The sequence below is a fragment of the Chiloscyllium punctatum genome, chromosome 6 (genome assembly GCF_047496795.1).
Source record: "Chiloscyllium punctatum isolate Juve2018m chromosome 6, sChiPun1.3, whole genome shotgun sequence".
NCBI classification, from domain to species: domain Eukaryota; kingdom Metazoa; phylum Chordata; class Chondrichthyes; order Orectolobiformes; family Hemiscylliidae; genus Chiloscyllium; species Chiloscyllium punctatum.
In genome coordinates this window covers 8,088,075-8,115,247 of record NC_092744.1, presented here as the reverse complement: position 1 = coordinate 8,115,247, position 27,173 = coordinate 8,088,075, and the positions used below count along the sequence as shown (strand labels likewise).

Below are 27,173 nucleotides of genomic sequence, written 5' to 3'. Positions count from 1 at the left end.
GTGACATGTCCCACAGCATAATTAATAACGAAAGAAATCATATTAAGACAGTGGTTACTCTGCACTCTTGCCTCCTCACTACATTTTTGCGTCCCTGTAGGGAGTCTCTCCAGATTCAAGTTGGAGAACCACTGGCCGAGGCAACTTGAGGCTTGGGTGCCAATGGTGGCATGATTAAACACGCAGAAGAGGTTCAAATTTGAGGAGGTAGGGACGTAAAGAGACAGAGGAGGGTAAGACCATGGAGAGACTTGAAAACAAGCACCAAGAACCCTGAGGGGTTGATGCACCAGGTAAGACATAACTCAAAAGGTACAAGATTCAGGAGGTTGGAGGATGGAGAATTGGTCAAAGGAACTTGGAATAGTCAGATTCAGAGAGAACAGAGACCTAGCTCAGGATTTCAATAGGGGGTGACCTGAACCAATGTGTGTTGTTGGGTGACCTTACACATGCCAAAATAGACATTCTTAGTGACAAATAAATAACTGGTCACAATCATGTTCTGGGTCAAAAACAGCACCAAGTTTGCAAATGGACTGGTTAAGCTGTGAATGACTGGCAGGGAGAGGGATCAAGTCAATGGTTAGAAAGCAGCAGTAGGCCATTCAGCCCTTTGAGTCAAGATTAGAGTGGTGCTGGAAAAGCACAGCAGATCAGGCTGCATCCAAAGAGCAAGAAAATCGACATTTCAGGCAAAAGACGATGATGGACTTTTGCCCGAAATGTTGATCTTCCTGCTCCTCGGATGCTGCCGGACCTGCTGTGTTTTTCCAGCATCGCACTCTAATCTTGACTCTAATCTCCAGCATCTGCAGTGCTCACTTTCACCATTCAGCTCTTTGAGCCTGCCCATCGTTCTTTCTCATCCTGGTTGATGATCCAACTCAGTTCCCTGTTCCACTTTCTCCCCAAACCCTTTGATTCCTTTAGCCCCAAGAATTGTATCTAACTCCTTCTTTAAAACATTCAATGTTTTCTCAGAGAATTGCACATGCTCCCCACTCTCTGCGTGAAGAAATTTCTCCAAAATGTTCCAACCCTGTATCCTTACACCAGGAGCCCCAGTGTTGGATTTCTTAGTCATCAAGAACATCCTTCTTGTGTTTACCCTGCAAAATCCTATTTGAATTTTACAAGTCTCTGGGAGATTCCTCCTCGTTCTGCTAAACTGCAGTGAATATAGTCCTTTGAGTCAATCTCTCCTTATGTGTGCTGCCATCTGAGGAGTCAGGCTGATAAACCTTGGTTGCACTCCCTCCAGAGCCAGACTATCCTTCCTCAGGAAGGACACCAGAACTGTAGACAAAGGCCAGATGCAACCAGTGAAAGGACCCTTGGAGGAGGATTATAGGACCAGCCATATGAAGGATGAGGGGGAAAATTCACTTTTGTCAGAGTCTCACAGGGTGCCAATTTTTTAACTTAATTTAGGTTGTTTCAGTGCTGTGGCAGGGTTAGAATTTGAACACAGAAGTTTGGGAAAGCTAGGCACGAATTTGGTACTGTTCAAAGCTCCTCAAAATACATCAAGGAGAAAGCCTCGACCCCAACATTTATTTTATTTAAAGGTAAGTGTAAGGCATTGTGTTCCAGATGTGTTTGGATTGGTCAAACTAATCAGCTTTAGGCAAAACATACTTGATTCCGACAACACAGTTAAAATGTAAACAAAACAAAATTGACATGATTTTAATTCTATTAAACATTTAAAACATCTCCTCCAGTCCAGGAGAAGGAACACTGACAGTGGGAATTTAGCAGCAGCAGTGAGAGAGCTATATCTAGCAGCTTCAGTTCCAAAACACCAGCTTCAACAACTGAAAGCAGAAACTTAAACCCTGGATCTGTGTAAAGCCTGACTCACCCCAACTCGTGCTTCTTTTATCTAACTTTTTTTTAAAAACAAAGTTATTTATTCTGTCTTCCATGGAGAAGAGATCTCAGCACCAGGTTTACAACACCTTTCTTCAAGAGAACCAGGACTGATCACACAACAGCAGGTTATAGTCCAACAGGTTTATGTGGAAGTTCAGGTGGTGATGAAGAAGCAGCACTCCAAAAGTTCCCTAAAGTAACTGTTGAGGGATGTTATTCAGGAGCAAGTAGGATTTGAGCCTGGGTCTCTTGGTTTAAAGGTGAGGGCACTACCACAGTTTGCCAAATAAACCTGTTGGACTATAACCTAGTGTTGTGTGAGTTTTGTGTTGTGTTGTGTTTGGTGTTGTGTCGTCCACCCCAGTCCAACACCAGCTCCTCCAACACTTAAAGGCACACACTCTCACAGTATTCATAGCACCTTTGTGGGGTTTGTAAAGGAAAATTGGAAATGAAGTGGTCAGTTGAATTGAGTTACAGGATTGAGTAATTGGAAGAAGGGGGAGATAACTGCCAACTTGAACTGTGGAATAAACGTTAGTTACAGAAACACAGAGACTAATCGGGGAAGTGTGTTGTGTACAGGTTAGTGTTCAAGACTGGATGCAATGAGGTGAAAGAGAAACTGAAGAGGATGGGGTTAGGATAGTGGCTGGGTATTCTTGCCAACCCTTGCTAAGAGGTTTCAGAATAAGGGCTGCGGCATGAGGAGTGAATGTAGATAGTTCCCTAAAGTAACTGTTGAGGGATGTTATTCAGGAGCAAGTGGGATTTGAGCCTGGGTCTCTTGGTTTAAAGGTGAGGGCACTACCACAGTTTGCCAAACGGGCTGGTCAAACAATTGACAGAAAGAGTGAGGGGGTGGGGTGGAGGAGGGGAGAGATGAAATCAACGGTAAGGAAACTGAGCTTGTGAGATATCGTCAGAGTGAGACTGCATTTCTCAGCGTGTACAACGCACTTACTTTCAGAAAATGCGTGTAAATCTGCCTAATGTGTTTCACTTCGATGCAATAAGGAAAAAGAAAAGACGTGGGGCGGGAAGGGGAGGGGGGGGTAACTTTAACTGGTTCCTGCTTCAGCTGTGAGCTCAGCTGGAGAGTGATACATTGAGGTGGGGTGCGCGCGGGGCACTGTGGGAGCTGTGGTCCAGCTGGCGCGCGGTTGGCTGGGGGAGGCGGAGACTGGAACTACAGCTCCCAGAGGGCAGCGCGTCCCGCGAGGGGGGACTCCTGACAGCTGCCAGTGTATCTAACGGAGCGGAATCCTCGGGCTCGCTCTGTCCTTCTGCAAACATGTCCAGCCCGAAGAGCAAACCGGGCCGGAACCCTGCAGCGAGTCACCGGCAAGAGTCCGCGCAGTTGCTGATCTTCAACTTCTTGCTGATCCTCACCCTGTTGACAATTTGGCTTTTTAAGCACCGGAGAGTGCGCTTTCTGCATGAGACTGGCGGGGCTATGTTTTACGGTGAGACACACACACACACACATAGAGCAAAGTATAACTTCTTCTGTTAAACATTAGCAAAGCGAAAGGCAAATCCGCGCGTTGGAGTACGGCGAAAGTAGCAGTCTGTGTTTTGAAATGTGAAATTGGATCCCTTCCCCACGCAGCAGCATTAGTTTCCAACCAGAACCCCAGCTGACAATAAAAAAAAACACAAGGCGTTCTTTCTGTCAGTGCTGGGTTTGGAATAAATGTCAGAATCCGTTGCAAGGACTGGGCTCTGTGCTTGCACTGAGCTGCTGGAGTGCTCAGGTGTCTCTCTCTTTCCCAACAAACAGCCTCTGGTGCTGCTCCAGGCTTTGACAATTATTATCCCTCTTAACCGTTGGGGAATAACTGAGTTAAACTCCCAAATCCACCTCTCTGCATCAAGGGACGTGGCACCCACAGACCAATTGTAATAGCGTCTCTTAGAGCTTCGGAATAGGGGAAATTTCTCTGGGTGCTGGGAAACTGAGACAAGCGCAGAGAAACTCAGCAGGTATGGCAGCGTCAGTGGAGAGAGAAACAGAGCTCAGTTTTGAGGAAGAGTAATATTGGACTCTAGACATGAACTGTTTCTCTCTCCACAGGCGCTGTCAGACTTGCTGAGTTTTTCCAGCATTCTGCATTTGTCTCTCAAAGTTTGACAGCGGGCTGAATAAGGGAGAAGTTTTTTTCCAAAAAAACCCCGAAGTTTTATATTGGTTGGGATGAAATGAGGAGTGCAGGCAGAACACAGTAGAGTTGGGGCAGTACAACTGCCTGGTACAGTGTTTTCCAACTGTGCCAATGATACATGGCATTGCTCTTTGACTTTAACTCCCCAAATTATTTGGGGATTTCATCCAGGGCCCTTTGCTGCATAGTCCTATAGCTTTTGGGGTGGTGTGGGGGGTGTGGTGGGGAGCCGAGAAAGAACTGCAAATACTGGAAATTGGAAACAAAATCAGAAATTGCTGGAAAAGCTCAGCAGATCTGGCAGCATCTCAGAGCCATAGCACGGAAACAGACCCTTCGGTCCAACTCGTCCATGCCGACCAGATATTCTAACCAAATCTAGTTCCGTATCCCTCTTAAAGCCTTCCAATTAGAATCCCTACAATGTGGAAAATGGCCCTTTGGCCTAAAATGTCCACAGCAACCCTCCGAAGAGTAACCCACCCAGACCCTTTCCCCAAACCTATTACTTTACATTTAATTAATGCACCTCACCTACATATCCATGAATGCTATTGGCAATTTAGAATGGCCAATTCACCCTAACCTACGCATCTTTGGACTGTGGGAGGAAACTGGAGCACCCGGAGGAAACCCACGCAGACACGGGGAGAACGTGCAAACTCCACCCAGACAGTCGCCTGAGGCTGGAATCAAACCCAGGTCCCTGGTGCTGTGGGGCAGCAGTGCTAGCCACTGTCACCCTATTCATATAAACGTCCAGAAGCCTTTTAAATATTGTAATTGTACCAGCCTCCTCCAATTAGGGCTGCACAGTGGCTCAGTGGTCAGCACTGCTGCCTCACAGTGTCAGGGACCGGGTTCAATTCTAGCCTTGGGTCACTATGTGGAGCTTTCACATTGTCCGTGTCTGCGAGAGTTTCCTCCCACAGTCCAGACTTGTGCCAGTCAGGTGAATTGGCCATGCTAAATTGCCCATAGTGATAGGTGCATTAGTCAGCGGGAAATAGGTCTGGGTAAGCTACTCTTCGGAGGGTTGGTGTGGACTTGTGTCAAATGGTCTGTTTCCACACTGTAGGGAATCTAATCTAATCTTCCTCTGGCAGCTCATTCCATACATGCACTACCCTCTGTGTGAAAAAGTTGCCCCTTAGGTCTCTTTTAAATGTTTATATTCTCACCCTAAACCTATCCCCCTGAGGTTCTGGAATCCCCCATCCCAGGGAAAAGCCCTTGACTATTTATCTTATCCATGCCCCTCGTGATTTTTTGGAGAGAAATCGGAGTTAATGTTTCAGGTTGGGTGACCCTCCTTCAAAACAGATCCTGTGGCTTTGAACCCCAGGTGTGGAGGTGCTGGTGTCATACTGGGATGGACAAAGTCAGAAGTCACATGGCACCAGGTTATATTTGAAATCAGAAGCTTTCAGAACACTGCTCCTTCGTTCAATAGTGAAATCACTTGACTGGATGAAGGAGCAGTGTTCTGAAAGCTTGTGATTTAAGTGAACATGTTGGACGATAACCTGGTGTCATGTGAATCCTTGTTTGAACTCCAGCAAAAGTGTTAACTGGGAAAGGGACTGGTATGCTTGACTGTGTGGACCACCATGTTGGCAGGTTTGGGAATGTCACACTGGCATCTGCCCATATGTCACTGCTCTTTAATGACCTGCTCAATGGCACCACTCCCTACCTGCCTCTGAGACTGATGCCGGATTAGAGTGGTGCTGGAAAAGCACAGCAGGTCATGCAGCATCCAAGGAGCAGGAAAAATGATGGTTTGAGCGGGGCCCTTCATCAGGAATGAGGCTGGGAGCCACGGGGGCGGAGAGAAAAATGGAAGGGGGTGGGGCTGGGGAGAAGGTAGCTGAGGGTGCATTAGATGGAAGGTCGGAGAGGAGGGTGGAGCGGATAGGTGGGAAGGAAGATTGGCAGGTAGGACAGGTCATGAGGATGGTGCTGAGCTGGAAGGTTGGAACTGGGGGTAAGGTGGGGGGGGGGGTAGGGAAATGAGGAGACCAGTCCCTGCATGACACGGATTCATCTGAAAAAAAACCCTCCACTGAACCTGTCCATTTCACATGGATTTGAAGAAAGTCTTTGATGCAATGCCAAACAACAGACTTTTGAGGCAAGTCAGAGATTTGGGTGTAAAAGGGACAGTAGCAATGTGGATATAAATTGGCCAAGAGATAGGAAACAGAGTAATGGACATTGGTTACTTCTCAGGCTGGAGGAGGGTTTATCATGAAGATCCTTAGGGGTCAGTGTTGGGACTGTTACTTTTCCTGATATGGATTAATAATCTGGATCCTGGTGTGCAGGAGACAATCGCAAAGTTTGCAGGTGACACCAGATTTGAAGGAATTGTAAGCAATGAAGAGAACAGTGTGGAACTCCGAAAGGCTATAGACCAGTTGATGAAGTGGGCAAATAGGTGACAGATGATAAGCACCAAGTGTCAGGGGATACATGTTCGTCTGAAGAATGTTGTTAGAAAACGTTTTTGAAAAGGGGCACATTTCTAAAGGTGGAGGCCAGAGCAAAGGGACCTGGATGTATAAGTGTATTGGAAGTGATGGGATAGGTCGAGAGAACACAGGGTGCACAGCTTTATGATTAGGAGCAGAGTTCAAAAGGAAAGAGGTGATGCTGACCTTGTAGAGAGTAGAAAGTGTGGTGCTGGAAAAGCGAAGCAGGTCAGACAGCATCTGAGGAGCAGGAGAATCGACGTTTCGGGCCAAAGCCCTTCACCAGGAATTGTCGATTCTCCTGCTCCTCGGATGCTGTCTGAACAGCGCTTTTCCAGCCCCACACACTCGACTCTAATCTCCAGCCCTCACTTTCTCCTATTTGACCTAGTCGAGACACTTGTTAGACATCAACTGGAGTATTGCATACAGCTATGGGCGCCACATGATAGGAAAGATGCAAATGCGCTGGAGAGAGTGCAACAGCAATGTAGAAATAAGGAGAAGAGACTGAAGTTGGGATTGTTCTCCTGGGAGAGAATTAACTGACAGGAGATTTGATAGATACTGTCAAAACTGAGTGGGCTGGACAGAATCAATGGGAGAAACTGCTGTCCTTGAAATGGAACAGGAAGAGGAGGGCAGATATTTGAACTGATTTGCAACAAAAAAGCTCAGCGTGATGGGGAGAAACATTTTCACCCGGCAAGTGATTGGGGGCTGGAAAAGTGGTGGAGACAAATTCAGTTGAGGCATTGGATGGTTATTTTGGATAGGAATTTTGCACAGAGAGATGAAGAAAAGGAAGGAGGTTGGCACTTGGAAATAATGTTCAATGACGAGCCAGTGCAGGCATGAGGGCCGAAACAATTCTGTGACTGATGTCCGACCCAAGTGCTGACTGTTTGCAGCACAGCTCTTTTCCTTGAACGTTGATCTCTAAGCTGGGAATATCATAGAATCCCTACAATGTGAAAGTAGGCCGTTCAGCCTATCGAGTCCACACTGACCCACCCCGTCCCTATAACCCTGCATCTCCCATGGCCAATCTACCTAACCTGCACATCTTTGGATTGTGTGAGGAAACCCACACAGACTCGAAAATGTCTGTGTGGAGTTTGCACAGTCACCCAAGGCTGGAATCGAACCTGGATTCCTGGTGCTTTGAGGCATCAGTACTAACCACTGTGCAGCCCCGTAGATGATTTTGTGTATAAATTGGGGGTCGAGGATGAAGCACTGTTTGTGAACTGCAAGATGTTTAAAGGTGGAGTGACTGAGTTGGAGGAAGCCTGCCTTTGATGAGCTAATAGATGGAAACTGTTGTTGTACTTCTGAAAACTTGACCACAGATTATTCAAATATCTGCTCGCAAATTATGTGGCTTTCTGTCATTGGGTGCTTTACACAGTTCCCAGTCTTAAACAACTGCCTCATTACAAGAGAGTTGCAGAAGCAGTCTTCTTAATGTGTTCCAACTTTGAACTCTGCTGAAGGTCAACCTCCTGGGAACTGGACAATAATAAAGTTGACCAGTTTGTCCGTGTTGAAACCGGGAGGAGCAGAGGGCATACTTCAGTGTAAGGGGTGGCCCATTCCTGTCAGAAATAAGGAGGGGTTTCTTCTAAGAGTATCAAATCTGGGGAATCCTTTTCCACAGAGGGTTATAGAGGCTGGATTGTACTTTAAGGGATTTTTAATCAATAAGGGAGCAAGGGTTATAGGGGAAAGACAGGCACGTGGATCCGAGGATTGTCAGATGAACAATGATCTCTTTGGTGCAGTAGACATGATGGGCTGAATGGCCTCCTGCTCCTACATCATATGGACCTTCATAACTTTCCTTTGCTTTACCAGGTGTTTTACTTCACCTGTTAAAGCCTCGCCATCATCTAAGAAGCAACAGGCCTACCACAAAACTAACTGTGATTTTTAAGTGAATGTTGCTTTGAGTTGTAATGTTTCTTCCCTTTTAAGCATGTGAGATATTCTATTTTAAAATATGGGACTGTAATAATCATTTTTATTTTACTTTGTACCTCACCAAAAGCTCGCTGTTGGATTTATTTTGACAGTGCATTCAGGGTAAGAGAGCTCATAACTTCTATATGCCAGCATACTGTTCACAGTCAGTACAAAGGACAATATTCTGTCTGTGACAGTGAACAAAGACTCTTGTGGAGAGATTTGGCAGAAGTAGTTTACCACTAACATATAGTCAAGTGATGTTCTGGAATGCTGCAGCAGTGACACAGTAACCTAGTCGGTTGCCAATCAAATTGAACTATTCATGTCTTGCAAAGCAAAAAAATTAGAAGTATTTGGTTTGTGTGTTTTTTAAAAATTTTCAGTTTATTAAATAAATGTAGTTAAGTAAATAATTACAAAGAAGACTGAAATGAAGGAAATTTTTTTTCTTTATTTATTCTCTTATCACTGAGAAATTTGGTTCACTATTACAGAACTAGTATTCCCAGGATTATTTGGCCTGGTTAGCACTAATTCTTTTTAAAAACAAAATTAGTTAGACCTCATTCAGCAGGTTTAATAATTTCTCAAAAACTTTTACAGCAAACAATTTTTGGTGTGGAGGTGTTCAACAAAATGCAAATGAAAGAGAGGCTGCAGGCTGTGAGGAACATCAATGGTGCAATTGATGTAGACTTCAGGTTCCTGAGTTGTTCTGCACATAAGTGGGCTCCCCAAGTTGCTGTCCATCTCTTTGGAGAAATGAATGTTAATGCTGACTGTTGAGCTGTTGTTATTGCAGCAATCTTTAGTTCATTAATAACAGCCCTTCCCTAAAGCTGTTTAGCTCCTTTCTCTGACTACCCAAATTAAACATTTGGGCTTTCAACTGCACCATGTTTGGGACAGTAAGTAGATGATGGTGATAGTAGGTTTACTCATTTATTCTCAAAAATTTATTCAGTAGTCACACAACACCAGGTTATCATCCAAAAGGTTTATTTGAAATCACAAGCTTTCAGAGCACTGCTCCTTCATCAAAACTCGTGATTTGAAATAAACCTTCTGGACTGTAACCTAGTGTTGTATGGCTTGCAGAGTCATAGAACACAGAAACAGACCCTTCGGTCCAACAGTCCGTGCTGAACACAATCCCAAACTAAACTAGTCCCACCTGCCAGCTCCAGGCCCATATCCCTCCAAACCTTTCCTATTCATATATCCATCCAAATGTCTTGCAAACATTGTAACTGTTCCCACTTCCTCAGGAAGTTCATTCCACATTCTAACCACCCTCTGGGTTAAAATAAAACTGTGCTTCTCATGTCTTCTTTTTAAATCTCACTCCTCTCGCCTTTAAAAATGTTCCTCATTTTGGGGAAAAGACAACTACCATGAACTCTATCGATACCCCTGGTGATTTTATAAACTTTGTATAAGGTCACCTCTCAACTTCCTACGCTCGAGTGAAAGAAGTCCCAGCCTATCCAGCCTTTCTTAATAATTTTAAACCTTGCTGGATTTGTCCACCCCAGTCCAACACCAGTACCACCACGTCATAAAATATTTATGGACAAGGCAACTTAGGAACAGTGGTATGAGCCTGGCATCGAAGCCTGTCATCCTAAGAAAGGAAGCCCTATACTGCAGTATAAATCCTGTGATGAGCTTTTGAACTAACCCTTTTGAATCAAACAACAAGAATGACTTCCTTCTCCGACAAGTTTCTTTCACGTGCCAGGCTGAGCTGTCTTGAGCGAAAACAGAAATTACTGCAAAAAGCTCAGCCGGTCTGGCATCATCTGTGGAGAGAAAGCGGAGTTAACGTTTTGGGTGCAGTGAACCCTACCTCAGAACTGACGGTAGCTCGGAACAAGTTATTTTTTTGGTGCAGAGGATAGGGTGTGAGGGAGGAGATAGAACCCAAAGAGAAAGAAGAACAGTTGGACAAGTGTGGGAGTGGATAACAATCAGGTAGGTAAAAACCATGACTGCAGATGCTGGAAACCAGATTCTGGATTAGTGGTGCTGGAAGAGCACAGCAGTTCAGGCAGCAACCGAGGAGCAGTAAAATCGACGTTTCGGGCAAAAGCCCTTCATCAGGGATAAAGGTAGAGAGCCTGAAGCATGGAGAGATAAGCTAGAGGAGGGTGGGGGTGGGGAGAAAGTAGCATTGAGTACAATAGGTGAGTGGGGGAGGGGATGAAGGTGATAGGTCGGGGAGGAGGGTGGAGTGGATAGATGGAAAAGAAGATAGGCAGGTAGGACAGGTCATGGGGACAGTGCTGAGCTGGAAGTTTGCAACTAGGGTGAGGTGGGGGAAGGGGAAATGAGGAAGCTGTTGAAGTCCACATTGATGGCCTGGGGTTGAAGTGTTCCGAGGCAGAAGATGAGGCGTTCTTCCTCCAGGCGTCTGGTGGTGAGGGAGCGGCGGTGAAGGAGGCCCAGGACCTCCATGTCCTCGACAGAGGGGGAGTTGAAATGTTGGGCCACGGGGCAGTGTGGTTGATTGGTGCGGGTGTCCCGGAGATGTTCCCTAAAGTGCTCTGCTAGGAGGCGTCCAGTCTCCCCAATGTAGAGGAGACCACGTTGGGAGCAATGGATACAATAAATGATATTAGTGGATGTGCAGGTAAAACTTTGGATGTGGAAGGCTCCTTTAGGGCCTTGGATGGAGGTGAGGGAGGAGGTGTGGGCGCAGGTTTTGCAGTTCCTCTGGTGGGAGGGGAAGGTGCCAGGGTTGGAGGGTGGGTTGTGGGGGGGCGTGGACCTGACCAGGTGGATAACTATCAGCCTGGGAGAACTAGTGGCTGCTAACAGGGACTATTAGTGGCTAACAATGGGTTGTGTGTAATAGCAGACCATGTGGCCAGATTCCTGATGAAGAGCTTATGTTCAAAATGTTGACTGTCCTGCTTCCCGGATGCTGCCTGACCGTCTGTGCTTTTCCAGTGCCACACTCTTTGACATGTGATAACAGAGCTTGGTGTGGGGGCATTGGGCTAAGGATATGGGAGAAGATGCCTCAAGGCCTAAGATAGTTAAGTCTTGAATCACAGAAATATTGCAGTGCAGAAGGAGGCTATTCAGCCCATTATATTTGCGCTGGCTCCAATCTCCTGCCTTTTTCCCCAAATCCATGCACATTATTTCTATTCAAATAACCATCTTGAATGCCCCAGTTGAACCAGCCCCCACCACATTCCCAGGCCGTGTACTCCAGGCCCGAACTATTTGCTGAGTGAAGCAAAACATTTCTCACGTTGCCCTTGCTTTATCTGCATGTCACTTTAAATCGAGGCTCATTTGGGCTTTTTCCTTAGATTGAGCAGCATCTTGCTCTCTGTTCTATCCGGTACACTCATGAATTTGCAAACCTCTATAAAAACTCCTCTCAAAACACCTTCTCTCCAAGGAGAGCAGTCCCAACCTCTTTAACCTGTTCTCATCACTGAAGACTCACATCGGACCATTCACTCTAAATCATTTCTGCGCACGCTCCAATGTATTCGTATCTTGAACTGAATTGTGTTCGGTTTATTGTCACATTTGCTCACGTGAGTACAGTGAAAAGTTCATCAGTTGCCATGAGGTACTAAAGTACCTAGTTGAGGGTGCGGTGCTGGAAAAGCACAGCAGGTCAGGCAGTGTCTGAGGAGCAGGAGAATCGACATTTTCCTGATGAAAGGCTTATGCCCGAAATGTCGATTCTCCTGCTCTTTGGATGCTGCCTGATCTGCTGTGCTTTCCAGCACCACCGTCTCAACCCTGATCTCCAGCATCTGCAGTCCTCACTTACTCTCTCAAAGGGACTTAGTTACAGATTGTATAATTGAGACGCTTTCTTAATGCTTGTTGCTTCAGAACCTCAACTGCACTGTTGTACTGCCTGGTGAGGGCTGGTCATGTCAGAAATATGAGCCACTTAGGTAAACGCATAACAGTATCATTATTCCTTTGTTCCTTGGCTCCTTCTAAACTCTCTTGATTTTTTAAAAAAGGCATCTTGTTGGCTGTCTGAATAGGAAGGGTTTAGAGGGATATAGGCCAAGCATTGGCAAATGGGAGTAGATTAGGTTGGAATATCTGCTCGGCTTGGACAAGTTAAATCGAAGGGTCTGTTTCCATGCTGTACGTCTCTATGACTTTAAAAGAACTGCATAGAATAGAATTCATTATTATGATTTTTAAAAAAGCATTGAATACACAGGGATAAAAGTTTTCCTCACCTGGGGAAGTAAAAACAAGTGATACAATAATGCTTTATCTATTAAGCACCTCCATTGCTGTCACTGCTGCTGTATTTAATTCTGATACTTCCTGGTTCATGCCACTAATTCAGGTGAAAGTCTGTCCTCCAGTCCTCGCACAGTAGAATAAAGAAAGTGGAGCTCATTGTTCTCCATTATAATGAAGTACTTGTGATTTGTTTAATCCTGTTCTCCGACTCCTTTTGTTTCTCCTCCATCTCCGAGGTGACTCATTCCCACTCTTGTCCCCTTGTCACTTTGGAATTAATTGTTGGGAAGTATTTAAACTATTACACAGGAAATTCACCCAGCAGGTTGCTCTTCTGCTCCCCTTCCCTCACGTGTAAATTGCTGAGTTATGTGTGGGGTCAAAATCTCCACTGACCACAAGTGGACTTCCAGACTTCCTTGTTCATGCATTTACAAGCCGCAAAAGTATCAGTTTAACCTAGCCAGAAGTCACCAACACCAGATTAGAGACCGACCGGTTAAGATTAGATTAGATTCCCAACAGTATGGAAACAGGCCCTTCGGCCCAACAAGTCCACACTGACCCTCCGAAGAGTAATCTACCCAGACCCATTCCCTTACCCTATATTTACCCCTGACTAACACGTCTAACGCTATGGGCAATTTAGCCTGGCCAACTTATCTAACCTGCACATCTTTGGACTGAGAGGGGAAACCGGAGCACCCGGAGGAAACCCACACAGACAAGGGGAGAATGTGCAGACTCTACACAGACAGTCGCCAGAGACTGGAATTGAACCCGGGTCTCTGGTGCTGTGAGGCACCGTACTCCCAGAGTGTTGATCCTTCAGTATGTCAACTCCTTTTTGTGGAGCAGTGCCCTGAAAGCTTGTGATTCCAAATAAACCTGTTGGACCATAACCTGGTGTCATGGGACTTCTGACTTTATCCTACCCAGCCCAACACCAGCATTTCCCCATCATTAATTTAACTAAACTGTCATATTTCAAATATGCTATAGAATGTTATTATCCACAGACTTCTAATAAGGCTCTGGTGGTAAAGCATTTGGGAGTAGACGTTGGTGACCCTACGCTGTGTTCCTTTTCTTATTAATTTGTTCGGGTTGTGGGGTTCACTGGCTAGCCCAGTATTTATTGCCCATTCCTAATTGCCCAGAGGGCAGTTAAGAGTCAACTACATTGCTGTGGGTCTGGAGTCTCACATAGGCCAGACCAGGGAAGGATGGCAGTTTCCTTCCCTAAAGGGCATTAGTGAACCAGATGGGCTTTTCTGACAATGAATTTGTGATCGTCATCAGACACTTAATTCCAGCTTCTCACTGAATTCAAATTCCACCATCTGCCGTGGTGGGATCTGAACCCAGATCCCTGGATTAACCATCAAAAAGTGTGGCAAGAGTGGAAAAGCACGGCAGGTCAGGCAGCATCCGAGGAGCAGGAGAGTAGACGTTTTGAGCATAAGCCCTTCATCAGGAATGGGAGGGGAGGGGGGGGGAGGCCCAAGGGGGCTGAGAGATAAATGGGTGGGAGGAAGTGGCTATGGGGAATGTAGCTGGGAATGTGGTAGGGATATGAAGGTTGGGGGTGATGGTGATTGGGTGGAGTGGATAGGTGCAAAAGAGATAAGACCACTATGCCATTGCCTCCCTGAGGCACCATCTGCTGTGGCTAGATTTGAAACAGGGTCACCCAAGCATTTGCCTGGGGTTCTGACTGACTCGTCCAGTGATGTTACCAGGTTCCCTGGTTTAATGGTCCAGCAATAATGCTGCTAGGCCACATGGACCTGGAGTTCTGGATCACTGGTACCCTCCACCTTTATCACCCAGAATGTGCTAATCCAGAAATATATTTATCGCACATGTTTCTCGCGGTAATTTGAGAACTCAAGTGAGGACGAATGATTGTGAAAAGCTGGCAACAGGTTCTCTGTTTGATCTGTTTAGGTCTGATAATGGGATTGATCCTACGTTATGCCATTCCATCCCCTGATCCTGAAAACAGTGTCGTGCACCTTTGTGAGGATGTGACCACGAGCCCTGGGACTTTGCTGCTCAACGTTACAGACCGCTTGTACGAGTATGAGTTCAAGCGGGAGATTGCCAAACACAACGTGAATAACCGGCAGGGGAATGAGATACTTCGGAAGGTAAGGTCATAATTTAAGACCCACGATGCACTTGGAGAGTACAGTTAAACTGCGAATGATCATATTTGGTGCAGTGTACTCTGTAAACAGAAAGATGGTCATCACAGAGTTCAGATGATGTTCGAAGCTAACAGATGGTGCCTGGGATGGAGCATTTCAGCGATAGAAAGGCTAGATAGGCGCAAAGAAGGTTGCGGGAGGGTGGGGATTGATCTGATCGAGGTGTGTAAGATGATGAGGGGCATGGACAAGGTGGACAGAAAGCAGCTGTTCCCCTTGGTTGAAGGGTCAGTAAGGAGGGGGCATCATTTTGGAGTGAAAGGAAGAGAGAGGTTGAGGAAAAATATTTTCATGCGGAGAGTGGTGTGAATTTGGAAGGCACTGGGAGGGTAATTGAGGTGGAAAACCTCGTAACCTTTTAAAAAGTACTTGGATGAGCACTTGAATGGTCATAACGTTCAAGGCTCTGGGCACTGCGCTGGAAAGTAGGATCTGTGTGGACAGTAGTAAAGTTTTGGTGGCAATGACTCAATAGACCAAAGGGCCTCTTCTGTACTGGATGATTCTAGTGTTCAAATGTTATCAGAAACTCCAAAGCTTAACCAGTTTTCTTTGCTGCAGCTGGTCATGCATAAACCACACTGTAGTCTTGCTGTGTTATCTAACTCACATTGTCGTCATAGGGAGGTTTCTTAGACTGTGTCTCAGTTTTATTCACCTTGTTAGAGATCTTGCACGTGTGCATATTCTGGCCTACGCAGCGTGATTCCTTTCATCATATTTCTGCCAACATGATAAATGTGCATTCAAATCCACTTTCCAATGTCAGTTTATCACATGGTTGTACAATAAGGTCACCTGGATTGCTTCAACTTTCTCTTTATTGCTTTTGAATGCTATTTTTCTCAATAACAAACTTTTCCCATTTCCAAAATAAACACAAAAGAAAATTGTTAGAAGCTATTATTGAAGCTAAATTTGCTGATGACACAATGACTTTTTGCCATTTATGTAAACAACTTGGATATGAGCTTGAGGTTTGGTTGGTAAGTTTGCAGATGACACCAAAATTGGAGGTGTAATGAAGAAGGTTACCTCAGGTTACAACAGGATCTTGACCAGATGCACCAATAGGCTGAGAAGTGCCAGATGGAGTTTAATTCAGATAAATGCAAGGTGCTCATTTTGTGAAAGCAAATCTTAGCAGGATTTATACACTTAATGGTAAGGTCCTAGGGAGTGTTGCTGAACAAAGAGACCTTTGGAGTGCAGGTTCATAGCTCCTTGAAAGTGGAGTCACAGGTAGATCGGATAGTGAAGAAGGCATTTGGTCAGAGTATTGAGTACAGGAGTTGGGAGGTCATGTTTTGGCTGTACAGGACATTGGTTTGGCCACTGTTGGAATATTGTGTGCTATTCTGGTCTCCTTCCTATTGGAAGGATGTTGTGAAACTTGAAAGGGTTCAGAAAAGATTTACAAGGATGTTGCCAGGGTTGGAGGATCTGAGCTATAGGGAGAGGCTGAACAGGCTGGGGCTGTTTTCCCTGGAGCGTCGGAGGCTGAGGGGTGACCTTATAGAGGTTTATAAAATTGAGGGGCATGGGTAGGATAAATAGACAAAGACTTTTCCCTGGGCTCGGGGAGTCCAGAACTAGAGGACATAGGTTTAGGGTGAGAGGGGAAAGATATAAAAGAGACCTAAGGGGCAACTTTTTCACGCTGAGAGTGGTACAGGTATGGAATGAGCTGCCAGAGGAAGCGGAGGAGGCTGGTACAATTGCAACATTTAATAGGCATTTGGATGGGTATATGAATAGGAAGGGTTTGGAGGGATATGGGCTGGGTGCTGGCAGGTGGGACTAGATTGGGTTGGGATATCTGGTCGGCATGGATGGGTTGGACTGAAGGGTCTGTTTCCGTGCTGTACATCCCTATGACTCTAAAGATGGGCAGGAAAGTGAGTTCTGTAGATGAATAAGGAGCCTGCATACCGATACACAGGTTAAGTGAGTGGGCAAAAGTACAATATGGGAAATTGTGAAATGGTATGTTTTAGAAGAATGAATGAAAACCAGGCATATTTTTGTCTAAAATGGTGAGAGGCTGCAGAGTGGTTTGGGCATCCTTGTGCATGAATTGTAGAAGGTTAGTCTGTTGTACAACACATAATCATAAAGTTAATAGACTGTTACGATTTATTGGGAGGAAAAATGAATACAAGAGTAGGGAGGTTAGGTTTCAATTATACAGTGTGTTGCTAAGACCATGTCCAGAGTAATGTGTACAGTATTGGTCACCATACAGAAGAACATTAATGCCCTGAAAGCAGCTCAGAGAAGGTTTATGAGATTAGTAGGCAAAAGGTGAGGACTGCAGATGCTGGAAACCAGAGTTTAGATCAGAGTGGTGCTGGAAAAGCACAGCAGGTCAGGCAGCATCCGAGGAGCAGGAAAATCGACGTTTCGGGCAAAAGCCCTTCATCTGGATTCCTGATGCTGCCTGATCTGCTGTGCTTTTCTCGCACCACTCTGATCTAAACTTTATCAGATTTGGACCTGGAGTCAGCAAGTTACCTCATGAGGAAAGGTTAGACAGACTTGGCCTCGAGTCAGAGGTGATATAATTGAAACGATACGATCCTGAGGGGACTTGGCCATGTTGGTGCAGAAAGGATGTCTCCTCTTGAGGGAGAATCGGGACCAAGGTGATTGCTTTTAAAAAAATCAGGGGGCACCCATTTAAAGCAAAGATGAGGATTTAAATTTTCTCCTAGGGGTTGAGAGTACAGCAGAAATTGCTGGAGAAGCTCCGCAGGTCTGGCAGCATTTGTGGAGAGAAATCAAGGATACAGCTGAGGGGTTCTGAGGGAGGGTCACTTGACCTGAAACGTTAACTCTGATTTCTCTCCACAGACACTGCCAGACTTGATTTTTCTCCAGCAATTTCTATTTTAGTCTCTGATTTACAGCATCCGCAGTTCTGTCAGTTTTCGTGCAGTTTACTTTTTGGGACCGGTGATCGTCTTCAGCACTCTGAGTTCTGAAGAAGGGTCACTGGACTCAAAATGTTAACTGAGCTCTCTCTCCGCAGGTGCTGCCAGACCTGCTGATTTTCTCCAGCAATTTAATTATTTTTTTTCTCACACTCACACTGATCCAACTCTCAAAAAGGAAAACACCCAAGTGGCCAGTGACAAGCAATGCCCTTCTCTCCGTTTATTTTTGTTTTTTTTTAGAAAGTTAACCCCCACACTACTGCCTAACTGCGGTAGTGCTTATTTTTTCCCCAGCACCCATGGTGTGTGTGTGTGTGCAGGTGTGAGACACAGTGAGAGACACAAACGCACAAATCTTTATTCAATTTCCACCACCAGGAAGATAGGAAAACACCCAAATGGCCAGTGACAAGCACTGCCCTTCACATCAAAGGGCGATGCTGTGTGATCAAAACAGGTGAAGGGGAGGGTAGGGACTAAATCAAAATAGAGTTGGAGGGGGAAATAATACACTCCACTCCCTGCGGCGCCCACCTCTCCCTGAACAACTCCAGGGTGTTGGTGGACACCGCGTGCTCCTTCTCCAAGGACACCCGGGCCCTAACGTAACCCCGGAAGAGGGGCAGGCAGTCGGCCCTAACGACCCCCTCCACGGCCCGCTGCCTGGACCTGTTGATGGCCAGTTTGGCCAGGCCCAGGAGCAGACCCACGAGGAGGTCTTCGGACCTGCCCTCCCTCCTCCGTACCGGGTGCCCGAAGATCAGGAGCGTGGGACTGAAGTGCAGCCAAAAGCAGAGGAGAAGGTTTTTGAGAAAATCAAGAAGGGAGTGCAAACACCCACACACAATATACACGTGGTCCACGGACTCCACAGCGCCACAGAACAAGCAGTTGGGCTGGGAGTCCGTGAACCACCGCAATCTGCGGTTGCAGGAGATTGCTGCGTGCAGCACCCTCCACCCCAGATCCCCGGGAGAAAGGGGTAGACTCCCGCGTAGAGAGCCCTCCACTGGGGATCCCCACCGCCCGGTGGCAAATGGGCACGCCAAGACGTGTCCGGACGGTGGATGAGGGAGAAGAGGTGGACGGTGTGCAGCAGCAGTCTATACAGGGCCTTCCTTTTTACATCCTTGAAAGGGACAAAATTAAAATTCTGGAGGCGGAATTTAATTATTTGATTCTGATTTCCAGCATCTGCAGTTCTTGGGGTCTTTCTGTTTTGAATCTTTGGAATTCCTTTCCTCAAAAGGCAGTGGATGCAGAATCTTTAAATATTTTTAAGACAAAACCAAATAGATTCTTGATGAGCAAGAGGATGCAAGTTATTGGAGGATGTACAGGAATGTAGAATTGAAGTTAAAATCAGATCTTATTGAATGGGGCAGTAGTCTTAAGAGGCTGAATGGCCTACTCTTGTTCCTTGTTGACCTGTCAGTACGTAAATAAAACAACACTGCTCAAGAATTACAACGCTCGTAGTTGTATGATCCTTTACATTGTCTTTTGTGTTCTTTTGTCCTGGTTACACATTTACCTGAAGTGTTGAGCTCCTTATGGAAGTCTTGACTTTGTTTTTGTCCAGGCCAATTATACTATGTGTCAATATGCTCAATCTGGATGGAATCGTCTAAACACCTGCACGGTTTCTAACTTTGCAAGATAAACAAAGCGGCTCACTGCTGCTTCACAGCACCAGGGACCCGGGTTCGATTCCAGTCTCGGGTGACTGTCTGCCTGTGTGGAGTTTGCACATTCTCCCCCGTGCCTACATGGGTTTCCTCTGGGTGCTGCAGTTTCCTCCCACAGTCCAAAGATGTGCAGGTTAAGGTGGGTTGACCATAGGAAATGCAACGATAGGGTGGGTCTGGGTAAGAAGTTCTTTTGGAGGGTCAGTGTGGAGTCAATGGGCTGAATGGCCTGCTTCCACACTGTAGGGATTCTGAGAATCAATATGGAGAAATAGAAAATGGTTCTCTAACCAAAAATGTTATTAATAAAATTAATCAATCTCAGGGCCGTCATTGTTTCTAGCATGTCTTTTATAATATGTCTGAGAGTGATTAAACCATTGTAGCTTTGTTTTGTGTTCTATAAATGTTTTAAAAGTACATTTAAACTAAGTGAGAGATTAGGATCAAAGGGCAGTGAGACAAGAATTCTTTCCTCCCTTGAGTTCAGGTTTACATGTATAGAACTTTTTGCTTTTGTTACCTTGTGTTGCACAACTAATTCTTAAATTAGTCCAATAGGAAACTGGGCACATTAACTAATGCAGTCTAATTGTAAACTCTGTGAGCTGTTTCTGTGGAGTAAGCTTTTTGTTTCTTTTTTCAATGTTTATCCACAGTGAAAACTCCTTCCACCATCCTCTTAGATTGGCTTGTTACTTTCCTCAACTAAGCGCTTGGATACATACGTTAATGTTTAAAACATTTTACTGCAGGAATACTTGGCATTTTTCCAATCAGCATGATTGGACTACTATTGCATAGAGTACCCAGTGGGTAGCAATGTTTCAGAAGGCAAGAGCTCAACGCACTTTCAGACACTGCTCAAACACATCAGTGATTCTCTCTGACTGTCCAGAGTAGATATGGTTCTCTGGCATTGCTACTGAGCAGAATTGAAAGAGCTGGCTCATAGTAGCATCCTTTCATGTGGAAGCTGTGGCTTTAAGGTACCAGTTAAGATGTTCCTTCTTGGCATCTTCTGTAGATTGTTTTATTTGATAAAAGCCAATGCTGTTCACTCTCATTGGCTGCACACCTGACTTGACAGTAGCAATCTAACATTAAATTACCCGTGATGTTGCCCATGGTTGTTTGATGAGCTAGATTATCCATACAAGATGACACTGGCATTACCAGACTTGCTGAGTTTTTGAAGCAATTTCATCCAACTCTTACTTTGATGCTGGCAGTGAGTGTGTAAGTGCTCCATATGCGAGTGACTTGCTCTACAGAGCAGTGCTGCCGCCTGTGAGGAACAGCCTTGTGACACCTAACCTCCTGGTGAGCTTGTCTGACCTGTCTCCATTCCCAGTGGAGCCTGTCAAAACCAAACCACACTGACAAAATATCATAACTTGAAAATAATGTAAAACTTTTGAGCTTTACAGTCTCTGCTTTCTAAAAGAGCCAAGTGTGTGGTGCTGGAAAAGCACAGCAGCTCAGGAGGCATCCGAGGAGCAGGAAAATCCTTTCCCAAACAGCCCCACTGCCCACCCGTCACCTTGATGATATTACAGGATGTTGAAGGGTCTTTCCATCAGGTATTATTCAAGTGGCTGCTTTTCCAGGAGCCCATGTGTTGTGGAGAGCCCAAAACGATACAGGTGAGCGCTGGATTTTTAATGAGGGCAAAACCATTATCAGAAATAAGGACAGTGCAGTGTTTTTGATCTTGGTGTGTGACTACTTTGCCAGTATATTCCCGCACAGCATTGTTAATTCTACTCTTTTTATTCATTAAGGGATGTTTTTGTTGCTGTCCACCATTCATTGCCCTAATTGTCCTGGAGAAATGGTGGGGAGCTGCCTTCTAGAACCACTGCACTTCTTGGGTTAGCGATATATCCACAATGCTATTCAAGAGGGAGTTCCGGAATGCTGACCCAGTGACCATGAAGGAACTCTGGTGTATTTCCAAGTCAACGTAGTTCCCCTCCAGGTCGGTCATTTTGAGGAGCTGGTGTTCCCATGTATCTGCTACCCTAGTCCTTCTAGATACCAGTAGTTGTAGGTTTGGAAGGAGCTGTCTCAGGGTTGTTGGTGACTTTCTGCAGTGGATCTTGTAAATTTATACACTGTTGCTACTGAGTAGGTGGTGGAAAAAGTAGATGTTCAACATGATAGATGGGATGTCAAACAAGTGGGTTGTTTTGATCTAAATGATACTTCGCATCTTGAGTGTTGTCGGAGCTGCACCCATCCAGGCAACTGGGGAGTATTCCATCACACTCCTTACTTGTGCCTTATAGCTGGTGGGACAGGCTATGGGGAGTCAGGAGGTGAGTTAATCACTACAGGATTCCCAGTCTCTGACCTGTTCCCATTGGCATGATATTGATATGATGGGTCCAATGTGGTTTCTGGTCATCGGTGACCCCCAGGGTGTTGACACGACTATTATTTCAGTCTCATGATTAGTGGTGATGAATATTTCAATGAATTATGTACGCAACAACATCTGTCTCCTGCTTAAAAGCTTTACATTTGTAACTTTGCCCAATTTATACCCATTATAAAAACTGAAAGAACTGCAGATGCTGTAAATCTGAGACAAAAACAGAAATTGCTGGAAAAACTCAGCAAGTCTGGCAGCTTCTGTGGAGAGAAATCAGAGTTAACGTTTCGGGTCAAGTGACTGTTGCTGTGATTTCTTTGCACAGATGCTGCCAGACCAGGAGAGCTTTTCCAGCAATTTCTGTTTTTTGTCTCCATTGTATACCACCTGGATTTATTTCACTAACACATTTTTTATAATTCGGAGATGCCGGTGTTGGATTGGGGTGGACAAAGTTAAAAATCACACAACACCAGGTTATAGTCCAGCAGGTGTAATTGGAAGCACACTAGCTTTCGGAGCGACGCTCTTTCATCAGGTGATAGTGGAGGGCACGATCGTAACACAGAATTTATAGCAACAATTTGCAGTATGATGTGTTTGAAATTGTACATTGAAAAATTGATTGTCTTTAAGCCTTTCATCTGTTAGAATACAGTGATAGTTTCACTTCTTTCATGTGTAAATCACAAAACCCTTTTTTTTTAAAAGTTGCATTCTCTGGCTAGCTGTTAACAATGGTGATAGCTAGACAATATGTTGAAGGTGCTGGAAGAGCACAGCAGTTCAGGCAGCATCCAACGAGCAACGATATCGAAGTTTCGGGCAAAAGCCCTTCATCAGGAATAAAGGCAGTGAGCCTGAAGCATGGAGAGATAAACTAGAGGAGGGTGGGGTGGGGAGAGAGTAGCATAGAGTACAATGGGTGAGTGGGGGAGGAGATGAAGGTGATAGGTCAAGGAGGAGAGGGTGGAGTGGATAGGTGGAAAAGGAGATAGGCAGGTAGGACAGGTCCGGACAAGTCATGGGGACAGTTACTGAGCTGGAAGTTTGAAACTAGGATGAGGTGGGGGAAGGGGAAATGAGGAAGCTGTTGAAGTCCACATTGATGCCCTGGGGTTGAAGTATTCCGAGGCGGAAGATGAGGCGTTCTTCCTCCAGGCGTCTGGTGGTGAGGGAGCGGCAGTGAAGGAGGCCCAGGACCTCCATGTCCTCGGCAGAGTGGGAGGGGGAGTTGAAATGTTGGGCCACGGGGCGGTGTGGTTGATTGGTGCGGGTGTCTCGGAGATGTTCCCTAAAGTGCTCTGCTAGGAGGCGCCCAGTCTCCCCAATGTAGAGGAGACCGCATCGGGAGCAACGGATACAATAAATGATATTAGTGGATGTGCAGGTAAAACATTGATGGATGTAGAAGGCTCCTTTAGGGCTTGGGTAGAGGTGAGGGAGGAGGTGTGGGCACAGGTTTTACAGTTCCTGCGGTGGCAGGGGAAAGCGCCAGAATGGGAGGGTGGGTCGTAGGGGTGTGTGGACCTGACCAGGTAGTCACGGAGGGAATGGTCTTTGCAGAAGGCGGAAAGGGGTGGGGTGGGAAATATATCCCTGGTGGTGGGGTCTTTTTGGAGGTGGCGGAAATGTCGGCGGATGATTTGGTTTATGCGAAGGTTTGTAGGGTGGAATGTGAGCACCAGGGGTGTTCGGTCCTTGTTACGGTTGGAGGGGTGGGGTCTGAGGGCGGAGGTGCGGGATGTGGACGAGATGCGTTGGAGGGCATCTTTAACTATGTGAGAAGGGAAATTGCGGTCTCTAAAGAAGGAGGCCATCTGGTGTGTTCTATGGTGGAACTGGTCCTCCTGGGAGCAGATACGGCGGAACGGAGGAATTGGGAATACGGGATGGCATTTTTGCAAGAGATAGGGTGGGAAGAGGTGTAATCCAGGTAGCTATGGGAGTCGGTGGGTTTGTAAAAAATGTCAGTGTCAAGTCGGTCGTCACTAATGCAGATGGAGAGGTCCAGGAAGGGGAGCAAGGTGTCAGAGATGGTCCAGGTAAATTTAAGGTCAGGGTGGAATGTGTTGGTGAAGTTGATGAATTGCTCAACCTCCTCACGGGAGCACGAGGTGGCGCCAATGCAGTCATCAGTGTAGAGGAGGAAGAGGTGGGGAGTGGTGCTGGTGTAATTACAGAAGATCAACTGTTCTACGTAGCCAACAAAGAGACAGGCATAGCTGGTGCCCATACGTGTGCCCATGGCTACCCCTTTGGTCTGGAGGAAGTGGGAGGATTCAAAGGAGAAATTGTTAAGAGTGAGGCCAGTTCGGCCAAACGAATGAGAGTGTCGGTGGAAGGGTACTGTTGGGGACGTCTGGAGAGGAAAAAACGGAGGGCTTGGAGGCCCTGGTCATGGCGGATGGAGGTGTAGAGGGATTGGATATCCATGGTGAAGATAAGGCGTTGGGGGCCAGGGAAACGGAAGTCTTGGAGGAGGTGGAGGGTGTGGGTGGTGTCTCGAACGTATGTGGGGAGTTCCTGGACTAGGGGGGATAGGACAGTGTCAAGGTCGGTAGAGATGAGTTCAGTGGGGCAGGAGCATGCTGAGACAATGGTTCGGCCAGGGTGGTCAGGCTTGTGGATCTTGTAAGGAGGTAGAACAGGGCAGTTCGGGGTTCCCGGACTATGAGGTTGGAAGCTGTGGGTGGGAGATCTCCTGAGGTGATGAGGTTCTGTATGGTCTGGGAGATGATGGTTTGGTGATGGGGGGTGGGGTCATGGTCGAGAGGGCAGTAGGAAGAGGTGTCCTCGAGTTGGCGTTTGGCTTCAGCGGTGTAGAGGTCAGTGCGCCAGACTACCACTGCGCCCCCTTTATCCGCTGGCTTAATGGTGAGGTTGGGATTGGAGCAGAGGGATTGGAGGGCTGCGCGTTGTGAGGGTGAGAGGTTGGAGCGGGGGAGGGAGGTAGACAGGTTGAGGCGGTTAATGTCCCGGTGGCAGTTGGAAATGAAGAGGTCGAGGACAGGTAATAGGCTCGTGCGAGGTGTCCAGGTGGATGCAGTGTGTTGGAGGTGGGCGAAGGGGTCCTCGGGAGGTGGGCAGGAGTCCTGATTGTGAAAGTAAGCTCGGAGGCGACGGAAGAATTGTTCGATGTCACGTCGTGTATTAAATTCATTGATGCGTGGACGGAGGGGGATGAAGGTGAGTCCTTTGAGGACTGATCGTTTGTCCTCAGTGAGTGGGAGGTCTGGAGGGATGGTGAAAACTCGGCAGGGCCGGGAGCTGGGAGTGGGGTCGGAGCCTGTAACTGGAGTGGGTGTGATGGTGGGGGAATGGGGGTGGAGGCATGAGCTGGGGTAATGTTGCCCTTGGGGTTCTGGGGTGTGGGGATAGTGACAGTGGGGTCTGTGAGGGGCATGTCAGCAGAATGCAGGTGAGTGGCGCTGGTGGGGGCGGAAGTGGTGGTGATCATGGTAGTAGGGGTGGGGGAAGTCACTGAGCATGTGACATCAGCGATGATGTGAGGGCCGGAAGTGACTGTGGGAGTGGCCATGATGGGGGCGGAAGTGACATCATCACTCAGCGTGGGGGTGGTAGCTGCATGGCTCATGGCGTTTCCGAGGCCAGGGAAATCTTCTGGAATGTTTGAGGAGCGCTGGTTATGGAGGTGGGTGGATAAAAGTTTGTTGTACTTACAGATTTTGATGTTTGAGATGGAATTGAAATACTGTTTGTTGAGACCCTCCCATTCTGGCCACTCCCCTGCCACCGCAGGAACTGTAAAACCTGTGCCCACACCTCCTCCCTCACCTCTATCCAAGGCCCTAAATGAGCCTTCCACATCTATCAAAGTTTTACTTGCACATCCACTAATATCATTTATTGTGTCCGTTGCTCCCGATGTGGTCTCCTCTACATTGGGGAGACTGGGCGCCTCCTAGCAGAGCACTTTAGGGAACATCTCCGAGACACCCGCACCAATCAACCAAACCGCCCCGTGGCCCAACATTTCAACTCCCCCTCCCACTCTGCCGAGGACATGGAGGTCCTGGGCCTCCTTCTCCGCTGCTCCCTCACCACCAGACGCCTGGAGGAAGAACGCCTCATCTTCCGCCTCGGAACACTTCAACCCCAGGGCATCAATGTGGACTTCAACAGCTTCCTCATTTCCCCTTCCCCCACCTCATCCTAGTTTCAAACTTCCAGCTCAGCACTGTCTCCTTGACTTGTCCTACCTGCCTATCTCCTTTTCCACCTATCCACTCCACCCTCTCCTCCTTGACCTACCACCTTCATCTCCTCCCCCACTCACCCATTGTACTCTATGCTACTCTCTCACCACCCCCACCCTCCTCTAGTTTATCTCTCCACGCTTCAGGCTCACTGCCTTTATTCCTGATGAAGGGCTGATGAAACGTCGATTTCGCTGCTCATTGGATGCTGCCTGAACTGCTGTGCTCTTCCAGCACCACTAATCCAGGATTTGGTTTTTAGCATCTGCAGTCATTGTTTTTACCTTGTTAATATGTTGAAGGTGTTAGCCCCGTGTTCTCTGTCTATGACTTGATGTTTAGATTGTTATCTCACTTTTTAGATTAGAATCAGAGTTTTATATAAATTCATGCAGTTTTTGAGCTCAGACTTCTACATGAATGTATGCAGTTTTTGAGCAAAGTGCAATGTAACTCTGCAAGTACAAATTCACCACATAAAATATATGTGTGCATGTGAGTCTTTGTCTGTGTGTGTGTGTCTGTCTGTCTGGGGTGGGAGTTGAGTGTGTGTGTGTGTGTGTGTGTGTGAAGGAAGTGCAGAGTGTCTTAAGTCTGTGGGCGTGTCTGTGTGTACCTGTGTCCATGTGTATGTGAGAGTGGGTGTGTGTAGGAATATCTGTATGTGTGTGTGTAGTGCAATGGTGATCACCTGTAATGTGACATGAATCCAAGGTCCCGGTTGAGGCCCTCTCTATGGGTACCGAACTTAGCTATCAGTCTGTGCTCGGCCACTTTCCTCTGCTGCCTGTCCCGAAGTCCACCTTGGAGGATGGTCACCCAAAGGTCCGAGGCTGAATGTCCTGGACTACTGAAGTAGACTCTGGGAATTCTTTCAAGGTGTCGGCAGTGATCCCACTGACCCCACTAATGAACTAGAACGGTCATCACAGGAATCTGTAGAGGAGCGACCAAAGAAGGTGTCAACATGGACCCTACTGGAGGGCCGCTGCCCTGGGCTTGACATGTATGCTCA

At 46.6% G+C, this 27,173-nt stretch overlaps 1 protein-coding gene across 2 annotated transcripts in view; it reads left to right on the top strand.

Annotated features, from left to right (window-relative positions):
* Positions 1-3,112: 3,112 nt before the first annotated feature.
* Positions 3,113-27,173, top strand: part of LOC140478698 (sodium/hydrogen exchanger 9-like) — a 480,261-nt gene continuing 456,200 nt past the window's right edge. For both annotated transcript variants that reach the window (XM_072572000.1, XM_072572001.1), the window contains exons 1-2: positions 3,113-3,344; positions 14,675-14,877. In XM_072572000.1, coding sequence (XP_072428101.1) covers positions 3,173-3,344; positions 14,675-14,877 — 375 coding nt within the window. In that variant the 5' untranslated portion in view covers positions 3,113-3,172. The remainder of the gene's footprint in view (positions 3,345-14,674; positions 14,878-27,173) is intronic.